The sequence below is a fragment of the Mus caroli genome, chromosome 2, assembly GCF_900094665.2.
Source record: "Mus caroli chromosome 2, CAROLI_EIJ_v1.1, whole genome shotgun sequence".
Lineage (NCBI taxonomy): Eukaryota > Metazoa > Chordata > Mammalia > Rodentia > Muridae > Mus > Mus caroli.
The window spans coordinates 56,584,075-56,597,135 of NC_034571.1; the positions used below are offsets into that span (position 1 = coordinate 56,584,075).

Below are 13,061 nucleotides of genomic sequence, written 5' to 3' on the forward strand. Positions count from 1 at the left end.
ATTTAAAGTTGTGGTAGTTTTACTTATATAACAGCTCTATTTTCTTCTTATTAAAAATCATACATATAAATTATGTAAAGAGACATGATTAAACAGTGAAGACCTTAAACCAGTTACCTAATTTTTGGTGAGGCTTTATTTTATTATCTGTAAAACAGGAACTTTTGTATCCATTTTGTAATATTTTGAATATATTTCAATGATACAGACACTGATTAGAGAGTATGTATCACATATACATAGTGATATTGATGTATATGTCTCTTAGTTGCTATGTAATAAGTGGTATTACTGTGGAAAGTAAAAACTAGCTTTTAAAAACAATATAAAATATTAACATCTCTGGAAATCTTAATAAAAATAAATCTGCGTTAACCCCTAATTTGTTCACACTTAGGAAAATGGTGGTAACAGCTACAAAAGAAGAGAACCTTTTCATTTCAGAATTGTTTTTTAGTGGATATATAACATTTCAAGGATATTTTCTCCAGGTATATTAATGAAGAGAAAGGGGATATATTTTGCTGAAACTGGCCTATGGACTTGAACAGTTTCATATTTTATATCACTTAGATATGAGAATACCTATCATTCTTGCAGGTATTGATATGCAAATTTATATAGGTGATATAATTATACATTTTCAACTAGGACTTTAATGGCAATTTTAGATAAAATACTGAAGGAATAAATGTTATATAGAGGTAAAATTTATTTTAATCTAAAGCTGTATGTTAATGTACACTGAACTAATTAATGTTACTTTAGTACTATTTGTTTTCAGTGGTGTGATTATGTTTAAAAATCATTTGAATGCAGCATCTGTATTGATTAGGAAAAATGGAATTTAAAACAATGTCCCATTACCTATAAGAATATTACAGACGTTTGGCTTACTGATGGTTTTACTTCCGTAATCATCTAATTATCCAGCCATTCCCCATGCTGATGAGCACTGGGTGCCAGGTATGCACTGGAGATGCAGAAAAGAGGAAGGTCTGCTCTCACTCATAGTGTTAGTTTGTTAGTTTTGTGTGAGTAAACAGTGGGTTTAATTAAGACTCTCTCCTGCAGCATCACATGTTAATTTTTAAGAACATATTGATTTGACATTAGCTCTTAAGGAGGTCTTTCTGAACCTAGGCCTTAGTTTTGAGAGGTTTAATGTGTTTCTATAATTTTCTAAAGAAAGTAGAATTGATTATAGCAAATTTCTTCAAAGACATCGGGTATTGTTAGACTATTATCAGGGAACATGTTTACAGCTATGTTTTACATTACAACTGGACTTATTGTATAGTCTTTATTCTAAGTAAAGCTGTTCTGTGAAACTTCCAGTTTAGTCTGCCTCGAGATGTGATAAATGCATGGAAACTAAGTAGTACAGAAGTGAGAATATATTGTCAAACCTAATGTGTGTTAATGCACACTGAACTTTTAAATCATGATTGATAGCTTACTTTCTATATATAAAATAGTCCACAGACAGACTTCCTTAGAGTTTCTCATTTTGTTATGTATTTGTTTTATGTCATTTTGAAGAGCTTTCTTGTTATACCATAACTACTGTTATAGAGTTGCTATCTGTTATTAAGTGAGCCATAAACCCTGCTTTTGTATAAGTAAAATTTAATCTTTTCTAGCTTTTGTGTTAATGCAGTTATTATATCACATAACTTGCTAATAACTAGTATACTGGTTTTAGCATCCACTTAGGCACAAATCATAGTTCTACCTCTTACACATTACAGTATATCATTTACTTTGAGTTATATATAAATAAGTCTTAGTTTCTTTATTTATAAACTGATGCATTTTTTGGTTATTATCATTTACAGTTTACTTCTTGATAGTTGAAATGGTTTAGAAAGATAATTTCTACCTACTAATAATAGTCAAATATTAAAATTGTTATATATATGAATTTAGTTGATGTTTTTCATGCTAAATACATTTGCCATTTGAGTAATGCTAGTTTGAAGGACATAATTTGATTTTCTTTAAAAGATGATGGTATAGTACAATACATGTACATAGACACCTTACTTGCCCATTGCTATGTTAACACCATTAAGCCTTAGTCCTTAGTATCTAGGATTTTTTTCATCATTTACTTTATATGGGCCCATTAGTAGGAACATCACTTTTATTATCACAGTTTGATATTAGAACAGGATCTAAAATCACTTGTTCATTTTGTGTAGGCTGACTGTAGCTACCTACCAGAGACAATTGGCACTCTTGAGTTGGTATCAGACCAGCAATAGGTGTTGGGCTCTTGAAGCTCATTAGAAGTCCCCTAAGGAGTTCAATATTAAGTGTGCTGTTTGTCACCTGTGTGCTGAGAAACATCTATCACTCATGAATAAAGGTTCTAGAGATTAGCGTGTGTGTGTGTGTGTGTGTGTGTGTGTGTGTGTGTGTGTAAAACAGAACAGAAAAGGGCCATGGATTTTTAAGAAAGGCAAAGACTGAGGTGGTGCATTGGCCAGTTAGGTGGGAGGAGAGGGAAAGGGAGCTGTGAGTTCCTTTTTTTTTTTTTTTCATATATCAGGTGTCTCAGGATAGCAAATTTATAATTATGATTTGACTTTTAGGGTAACTTTTTACAGTATTTACCCCCACAGTGCTGCTCTTTGTTAACTGTGTCAGGTTGGGTGCTATACAGATCATAAACCAAAATGCGATTACATTGACAGTCTTTTTTGGAGAAAATACCAGTAATAGATAAAGGCTTGAGAAATGTGGTTCAGAGTAAGGAGGGCCTGGCCACAGGTTTATAGAGAGTAGTTGAATTACAGTTACTTTTTAAAGGTGTCTTTATTTTGGCAGAGATGGCTAAATTCTTGTTCCATGGTTGTGTTTAGTCATTGGCTGGGAGCAGCCCCAGGGTTTCATTGCCTGGTGTGACTGCCCAATGGATTAAAAGGTGCAGCAGCTGGAGTTTAGAAGTCAGCTGTGCTGTCCACAGCAGGTTCTATTAGAGAGAGAGAGAGATCTAAAGGGACCAGCTCTGTGACTACCACAGTTAACAAGAACTGTAATGACAAGCACACATGTATTATTTAATCTTGTCACCAGCTCTGTGAAGTATCATTCATGAGCAAACAAAGAGATTGAGCCATTAAGTAACTTGTCTTAGGTCACTTGGCTAGCAGGTAATAGACCTACAATTTTAACTTGGAGAGGAACTGAGTCATAGGTAGGCACTCAAATTCCATGCAAATACTAAAAAGTTGTGCTCAGTTTCCTTCTATGATTTAAGTAAATTCTTTTCACAATGTTCTATAAATCTAGAAATGTCTAATTACCTTTGCATTACTAGTTTCTAAAAATGGATTTGTTTTCATTAAGGGATATATGTTCAAAACTTGTGGGTTTACTCTTGCATTTTGATACATGTCTTCACTTGCCAGTAAAGTACATTATGCTAGATCTGCCCCATCCCTCTTCTTCCCAGTATATTGAAATTGTACTACAGATCTGTAGCTACAGTAAGCAATTCTCTGAGGATGAAGAAAGAAACTGTACATTCACATAGGAATTTCTTTTCCAGAGCTAAAATTGACATTTTATAAATAATTTCCGTGTTGCAAACTTGAGACCAAGAAATCACAGCAATTCAGTGATATGCATTTGGCATGACTCAGTTTTAGTTCTTAGTGCTTTTCATTGGAAATGGCATAAAAAGTAAGATATCTTTGAATTTTTTATGCTGTGGGCTTACAAGAGATGGAAAATGTTTTTATCTTATAGACGCATGACAGTGCATAGCAGCAGAAGTAACGAAATGGTCACAAACCCCCACAGTATTCCCCAGGTCACATTCATTCTTAATTTTTAAAGAATCTAGAAACAAACTAAGCAGTTGATAACCGGCCATTTCCAAGCAGCAGTGTTTGCTGTGACTCTACTGTTCTTCCCCGGCTTCTCATCTTATAGTGGTTGAGAGATGGAGTCTATATGCCATTGGGTTTACTACATGCTTTTAAGTGTGGAACTTAGCTGTTAACTGCCTTTTCTTTTCTTTTTCTTTTTTTAACTATTTAGCATTGCTTTTGGTCTTAATCTTTTCCTTCCTTCCTTCCTTCCTTCCTTCCTTCCTTCCTTCCTTCCTTCCTTCCTTCCTTCCTTCCTTCCTTCCTTCCTTCCTTCCTTCCTTCCTTCCTTCCCTCCCTCCCTCCCTCCCTCCCTCCCTCCTATTTTTTGTTCTTATTAACTTATAGGTATTAGGGTGACCTATATAGCTATAAAAGATTCTAAATAGTTAAATTTTCCTACCCCTTTGAGCTCAAGAAAATGTGTCATAAATGTTTTAACATCAGTTCTTCCTTTTGTTGTGTTTTTGAAACACTTCCACTGGTCATTGACTTCAATGTAAGTACAGTCGGCAATGCCCTTGGAAGTTAGTATGAGAGGAGGAGGAAAATAACAGTAACCTCTGCTGGAAGTATATATGTAATAAAATACCTTTCCATTAAATTATATTGAATATTGCTTTAACAAAAAAGCTTCATTTGAATGTAAAAACCAGGGTTGTAGTTTGATGCTTTAGAAATTTAGTCTGCTAAATTGACCTAGAGAAACTTGGAATAAAAAGTAGCATGTTGAATGAGCTCATATATATACTCATAGAAGAAGTCAAGACTATGGACTAAACTGAATCTGAAAATAATTACAGCTTAATTCCTAAGCCAGATTCATCATTAAACAGAAATGATAGGTCCTTGACCCTTGGGTATGCTTCGAATAAACATGGAACTCAGTATTGTTTTCAAAACTATTTTGATTTTGTAAGCTGAGACAGATGTACAAGAAAGATGCAGTTTTTATTTTGTATTGGCAGCTTCCAAATATTTAGTATCTATTTCCAAGAGTTGCAATTAGTAAAGCAACCATGGTACTGAAGTCTGCACATCCCACAGCTAATTATATTTGCAAGGTCAGAGTGAATACATATTTTCAGAAAAATAAAGGGTTATATAAATATGTGTCTTCTACTTGGCTGTTATATCACAGTTTGTTGATCTGGAGTATAATGTGTACAATTCACAAATTTGTCTGATAACAGAAAGTGGTGTGTGATTGTGTTTATTTTACTAACCAGTATATTCACAGCAATCACTTCCAAATATCTCTCCAGTAAAGATGTGTTAATTACAAAACAGACAAGGTCTTCTATTATATTAAAGCTACTAACAAGAAGACAGCAGGAATCACACATGTAAATAGCATCATCAACCCCTATTTTAGTCCTCTGTTTTGATCTGTGAGTTGCGCATAGACCAAAGGTGCTATTAAAGACTGAGTGTATGAAATAGGCAGCATTATATGAACAAAATTTATTCAACAAGAAAACAGACCTTTAACATGAATTTAACAAGCCTGAGAAATTATAAACTATCATATGCTGCAGATTCATGCAGTGATAATAAACAAAAAAAGGAAAGTAAGAGGTTTCCCTAAGCTAGCCAAACTGCTAATGGTTTTGTTATAAGCTGTCTACTGTTGCGCTGACCTCTGAAAAGTCTCAAGGCACTTGTACCAGAAAAAAATTAACTGGTCAGGCTGGTAAATAGAGATCCAGTGGGTTTAGAGCTTTGATAGAGACAGGCATTTTTTATTTTTCTTCCTTCAGCGTGGAGGTTATTGTTGCTATGAGGAGGTGATTTTGATGTCGTCTTTCTTTTTTTTTTTTTCATTTTTCTTTGGGTTAAATTTTGAGCTTCACAAGACAAACTGGTTTCTTGTGTACATATTTCAAAGTAAGCCATTAAAAGAAGCAGGGTGCTTTAAGAATGCATTATTGTTCCTCCTCCCCCTCCAGTGCCTTAGCTCTTGGAGATTCTTTGTTTAGTGTGTTGCATTTTGATTTATGCTCCTAACAATGAGTGACCACTTGCTGTCATTCTGTTGCATCATTCTGTAAATACACAAACATGGAGAAACGCCCTGAGCTTAAACACACCTCCAACTTCTCACTAGGGCTTTTTCTTGAATCTTACTGTGGCATAATTAACACCTTCTTCACCCATTGCTCATTAGTGTACTGGACATTAATGAGTCTATTTTGATAGGTTGTCCTAAAGGAAAAATCTACTTATTCTCACAGCAGAGAAGGCAATTATAAAATTGTACAGAAATTAAAATGTAGAATATATTGCCATATTTACTTTTTATTGCATGTTAAATCTAATTTTGGTCTGCAGGTTTTTGAACATGTTAGTTTCCTTAAGACAGTTGCTATAGTGATAGAAGAGAATTCCTTTAATTTTAGTGTAATCATTTCTATTGCTGCTCAGGAACTATCAGTCTGAGCAGGTCATTTCATCTGGGTCATAATTTACTAGTTGAACAACATATTAAATTCTTAAAGCTTTGTTGTAAACTACTCTTTTTTTTTTTTTTTTAATTTCAGGGTTAAAAAATAGGTCATGGTATCCACTTAACTGTGACCCAGTTGGCATTTTCATCTTCTTTTATGATGCTTACACTATTCTATAGAAATGACAAATTTTTTTCATGAAAATTGCTGTGTAGTGTTTTAGTTTGAAGACAGTTGGAATAAAAATGTATAAAAGCATTTCATTGGGATCTAATATGAAATTTTCATAATTTACAAATTTTTTTCCCGGATATGATTTTTACTGAACTCCAAGGATGGAATCATAAAGGAGTTGACAAAAACAATGATATGCTGTTCTATATTTACAGTTAGTAGTTAAAAGCAGTTGTTTGGAGTTCTGATTAAACACTTGGCTTTGGAGCAAAAGAAATTTTGGAAAAAGTTCAGGCCACAGAATTAAAAGCAACATCAAAACTTGACTATTATTATTATTAGGACAACAGGAGTGTACAGAGAGACCCTAGACTATCTTGTAATGCTTTGTGTAATTTTGTTTGCTATAACTATTAATTTTAGACTCTTCAAAGAGTATAAATAACACTTCTTTGAGGCAGGGTCTCACATGTTATCTCTGGCTGGCCTCAAACTCACAGAGATCTGCCTGTGTCTGCCTCCTTAGGAACGCTGAGATTAAAGGTATGAATGTTGGGATTGTACTCATGCACCACTAGGCTGGGCTCAAACGCCCTTCAGATAGATTTTTAGACTTGATTATATTTTAGTTAGCTTAACTTGAAAATAATAGCTTTTAATATTTTAGTGTATTAACGCAACAGTTGTATACCTGAAAACAAATCCCGGTAACAGTATTTTTGAAAACACTGACAGTCTTAGTTGTTTAGTACTTTGGAGGTGAATCAAGAAGTGCTGTATTGTTGTTTCAAGATTGTCTTGGAGTGGTAGTCTGTCTTAGTATCACATGGTTTTACCTAAAGTGTCTCATTTTAAAAGCTTTATGTTCTTTCAAATTTGAATGAGCATGTCAGCAATAAGATACTGGAAAATAGCTGGTTCTTATTAGTCTCTTTATATGAAAGAGCTAAATAACATGATATGGGTTATGAAAGAATTTGAATCTTTAATAGAGAAAAAGACTTTTTTTCTACGAACTTGTAACCTATTATTTCCGATTGAGAGGATGGGTGACCTTGGTTTTCTTGTATTGTACCTCCTATCCTTGACAGTGGCTTGGATATTTAAAGCCATCAGACAAGGTATAACATATTTCAGAGTCAGAAGAAGCAAAGAGTATCTGACTAGTAGAGAATACATGGGCAAGTGACGTGCTGGCTGCAATTTTGTTGTCATTTCAAGTACAGTGATGGTATAACTGATGTGACAGGACTGGGTCTTCACTGCAGTCCCTTAGCTTGTGCTCACTTTCAGTTTTAGTTTCCCCGTCACTCAATTTTGACTAGGAAAACTTTAGGTAACAAATAAACACAGCAATGAAGGTTATTTGCTTGTATGCTTAGTAATGACATATTTTTAATAATAAAGATGCTAAGTTAATATTTTGCTGCTTCATGAAAATCGCAATAATTGGTGTCACCTTACATTACAAGACAGAGGGTGGTATACTGATGGCACTATCAGCAGGAGGCTCTTTTTATTAATATTATAATTAAATGATTTTCTGGAAATAGGCCAGAAACAGATGCAAGTTGATCTTGCCTTGTCCACTGTTGCTTGGCACCCACCATCACTTGTTTTATAAAGGAACTGACTTGACACCTTGTTTTACAGGTTGTTATTGATGCCTTCAGACTGATCAATGCTAATATGATGGTCTTAGGACATGAACCAAGACAAACGACTTCAAATCTGGGCCACTTAAACAAGCCATCTATCCAGGTAATGATGATATTTGATAATGTGTTAAAAGTCTGTTTTGTTATTTAAATGTGCTGTCATCATTTTAAGATCTAACTCTGAATCATTTTAATTTTCTTAAAAGCAGTCTTTTTTTTTTTTTTTTTTTTTCTTATTGTTTTAAAAGAAAACACAAGCTCCTTTTCAGGCTGTAGGTTTGAACCAAGCCTGTGCAACAGAACAAAACTCATATGTGTGTATGTATGAATATATGTATATATATCAAGAAAAGATGGAACTAAACTACTGTTGCAGAGAGTTAAATTAGCCTCATCTGAGACAATTTTTAGTAGAGTTTTAAATTTTTTACCATGGTAGTATAGGAGAACTTCTCTTGATCATATCTTCTGTGTAGTTAGCATCTATGGGGATCAGTAAGTTTCGGGTGGGAGCAGTTAGCTAACCTAGATTGGATTCTTAGCAGTCTTCAGAGCAATAAAAAGTAAGGTGAGAAAAGCAGTGTATTTTAAGAGGACACAAGAAACCGCTCTTAGGTAGTATTTCATTCTTTCTACCTTTTTTGTTTTATCTCCACCTTTGGTTAAAATTCTCTAAAACACATATAAGTATTATTTTTGATGGGTTTATATTTTGTTTATCTAGTGATATCAACCGCTGTTACTGTGGTTCTTTGGTATTCAGACACTTAATACCCCTTTGAGTGATAGTGTTTTCTTTGTTCCATTCACGTGCCTCATTGTTTCAATACAAGTCTTTATTGTCTGTAGGAAATTATGTTAAATGTGTTTTTAAGTGCACAGTCTGTGTGTCTGTGTAGGTAATTATTTCTCTAAAGATTAATTAATCAGACAAAAATACCATGTTTGATTAAATAGGATACTCAGGACGAAGACATTAGAGTAGCTACTGCTACTCCCCTTCTGAAACGTTGTTTTGCTTTAAGGTCTTTGTCTTTGGGGAATTGTGGCATTAACAGTTCACCGTGGTCCAGCCTTGATAACTTTGTAATGTTAGGCAGTTTTGCTGTTAGCATTCATTCTAGTTCTTCATCAGAGTGAAATGTTTGTCTTAAAGAAATGAAGTATGTTTCTTTTGAAATAAATTTTTTTTAACAAGGTAGGGCGAAACTATGGAGAATAATGAGTATGAAATAAGCTACCAGAGATTTTGCTTGGGCACAGACAAGCCCACACTTGCATGTTCCAAGAGAATATATTATTGGGTCTGTTTAGCCCGTGATAATGACCTTTCTCACACACCCCCATAGCATCATCAGCTTCATTATTTTCTACAAAAGGTTAAATAGCATCTCACAATCGAGAGTCATTGTGATTACTACTACATGGTATATTTCTGCCAGAAGTTTTTACTAATTGCAAGTCAGCAGCCACCTGTTGCATATTTCCTTTTTTAAATTGAAACACTGCCTTTTAACTTAAGACAAAATCGATATTGAAGTCTGTTTCTTCTGCACTAATCCACTTGGTAGTGTTTAAGCCTACCTTCTATTTTTAATTAAAAATGGACCCTTTGAAACAGCTTTCCAGCCTAAGTTAAATGACTTCTATACAAAAGCTAAGGTGGCATTGTTTTTCCTATTATTTTAAATTTGTCTTGTCTCCCAATTAGAATCTATAAATATGTTTATTTCATAGTTTTTGCAGTGTTCATTGGAATAACATCTATCAGGGTGCTTTACAATTTTAAGACAATTTCAACACTAAAGTTTACAAATGGGATCAAGCCAAAAAGAGACACACCTTAAAACACTTAAATTTTGTAAAACAGGCTAGATAGCAAATCCATAATAGAATTTGAAGGTATGTATGTTGATTTTTTTTTTTTAAGTTGTTGATTAGAAACCTTTCAGAAATACCACCTTTTATTTTGAAGAAAAGTTCGTTGGTGTTAAGAGGGAGCTTGTTCCCAAGACAATGTAGAAGTAAGTGGTAGAGATCTGACCACAGGCATTAGCATACATTCTGGAAGTCATTGGTGATTTTCTAGCACTGCTTTTTCTGTTATACTTACTGACAGATGACAGTGTTATGATCACATTGTAAGCTATTTAACAGTCACAGGAAAGTTTAAATGGAATATATAGGTTCTCCATTTAATAAGTACATGTTTTAGAACTTGTACTTTTATATTTAGTCCAACACATTGGATTTGATTATCTCTAGATAGCACAATAATGGGACTTTTTGTCCTTGTTTTCTTTATCCATATTGGCACATGCCTATAACCCCAGCACACAGGAGGCACAGGTAGATCTCCATGAGTTCCAGTCCAGCCTGGCCTACAAAGTGAGTTCTAGGACAGCCAGGGCTATACAGAGAAACCGTATCTCAAAAAACAAGCAAACAAACAAACAAAAAACAAAAACAAAACAAAACAAAACCCAAACCAAAAACTTTGCAGTAAAACAGAATACCTAAAATATAGTATTTTATGTGATTTTTTTAAATGCATTTTATGTGTGAGTGTTTTGCCTGCCTCTGTGTGTGTGTGTGTGTAGGTGTGTGTGTGTGTGTGTGTGTGTGTGTGTGTGTGCATGTGTGCCAGTGTTTGATACCCGTGGTAGTTGGAAGCAGGAATCAGATTCTTTAGAACTAGCATTTTGGATGGTTGCAAGCCTGCAGGCAAGTGCTAGGAGTTGAGCCAGGTCCTTTACAAAAGCAACAAGTTTCTTTTAACCTCCGAGTCACTTCTCCAGCTCAAGAAAATACTATTTCTCATTGTTCATGGCAGTATTGAAGTAGTTAACAATAAGTTCTATTTTCACTCTTAGAGAAACTACTATTTTAAAAATAATTCCTAAAACAGTACTACTTGCTTCTGGTATAATACACAAAACTATATTATTTTGTACCTGGAACATTTGACCATCAGTGTTTAGAAATGACAGTATTTATTTTAGTGATTAAATTTTTTTTAAGTACTCCATTAAAAACTTGTTGGTTTTTTGATATTTCAACTCCATAAAAGTCACACTTAATTTTGAAGTTGTTATCCTGTGTACATTTAGTAAACATTGGTACTCAATACATGCACCAGGCTTTGACTCTCCCAAATGTAGCACTGAGCATGCTTGCATTGTGCAACAAAGTTAAAAGTATTTGAAAACATTATTTTCAATAATTATAAGATGCAGAGTTGTAAAACAGCAGCAGTGAGACAGTCATAGGCGTGTTCTAGATGAGGCAACTGAATCCAGAAAACTGAGTTGTTTAAATTACTCTTGACATGTGCAAGACCTGGTAGACCTTTTCATTCTTTTAGATTATAGTTGGAAATTTCATACAATTTTGGCATGATTCATATGTTGCCTATGTGATACTTTGGTTTGTTTTGAGATAGAAATTCACTCTGTGTCCAGGTTGACCTCCACGTAGTACAGGCTGGCCTCAAACCCAGAATTCTGCTTTAACCCCCTGAGTGCTGTGATTACAAATATGTGCTAGAATGCCCAGCAAACTGTCTTATAAAACCCCTGATAAATTCACAGCAGATAATGTATGGAGATTTAACCACACATAGACTAGACCTATATCCATGGTTTTCAACCTTGGGGTCTCTATCCCTTTAGGGGTCAAATGACCCTTTCACGGAGGTCACCTAAGACCCATCAGGAAAAAAAAATTTCTGTTACGATTCAAAACAGTAGCAAAATTAATTATGAATCAGCAACAGAACTACTTTTATGGTTGTGGGACGGGGATCACCACAACATGAGGAACTGTATGTATTAAAGGGTCCTAGGAAGGCTGACAAACATGGATGTCTGAGGTCCTCTTGTGTAAAGTCAGAAGGCTTCCGGTCAGTTTGTTTCAGTAGGTAAGTAAGGTTGTAAGACTGGCGACTGTTTGTGATAATGTAATCCTAATTACATTTATCAGAGTAGTATAATCGAAAACCAAATAGTGCCACCAAACACTAGGTTGTTTCATTGGCACTGGTGATTACTGTTTGAAATGAAGGCCTGTCTGTGGGTTCAGTGACTGGCCCCTGGCTTTATTGGGTGTAACCATTGTTAGTTTTTCCACCATGCAGTCTTTAGAACAGTTAGTGTATTGCACAAAGATTGTGGTTACAACTAATTTTCACTCACCAGCCAGGCTGTGTCTTGCTTTGAGAAATGTTCAGACTTAACTAAATCTCCAACCAGAAGACAAACTTCCTACTGTGTGCAAGGGTAAGTTCAGGTTTAGGGAATCTGTGAACAGGTCCATCTTATAATTGCTATGGTACAGCATTTATAGTAAGAGCTGATTTACTACATCTGGTAATTTTTGAAATAGATAAGGGTTTAATAGATTCTCTTAGTGACTAAGTTTCATATACCATCCACTTGAAATCAACTTTGTATTTCTACATGAGATCAATTGCTTTCTATTAGCTTTATAGGTTATATTTATAGAACATATTAATAATGTGACAACTGATTATTTTAGGAAATTCCAAGTGATTTGATATTAATTTTTATATTTCATATGTTCTTTGTTACTCCTCTGTCATGTGCACATAGAGCGAACCTACTAGATGGTTGGTTGTGTTAGAGTGTGTGGGGTGTAAAGCGTAAGCCAGGCAGTCTCTGGGCATTCTCCACCTTTTCTTAGCAATGTTAAGACTTAGACTGTAAAACCCGAATTAGAAAGTGGTGGGTATTTGGTTAGCTCTATCTTTATTTCCCTGATCCAAATCATTTTGTATTTTTTTTTTAACATTTGTTTAAAAAAATTATAAATTGCTGGGCGTGGTGGCACACACCTTTAATCTCAGCACTCGGGAGGCAGAGGCAGACGAATTTCTGAGTTCGAGG

The 13,061-nt window shown here is 34.6% G+C and overlaps 1 protein-coding gene across 2 annotated transcripts in view; it reads left to right on the plus strand.

The window, feature by feature from the left end:
* Positions 1-13,061, plus strand: part of Psmd14 (proteasome 26S subunit, non-ATPase 14) — a 90,638-nt gene that overhangs the window by 59,162 nt on the left and 18,415 nt on the right. For both annotated transcript variants that reach the window (XM_021186006.2, XM_029470729.1), the window contains exon 8: positions 8,153-8,260. In XM_021186006.2, the coding sequence (XP_021041665.1) occupies positions 8,153-8,260 (108 nt within the window). The remainder of the gene's footprint in view (positions 1-8,152; positions 8,261-13,061) is intronic.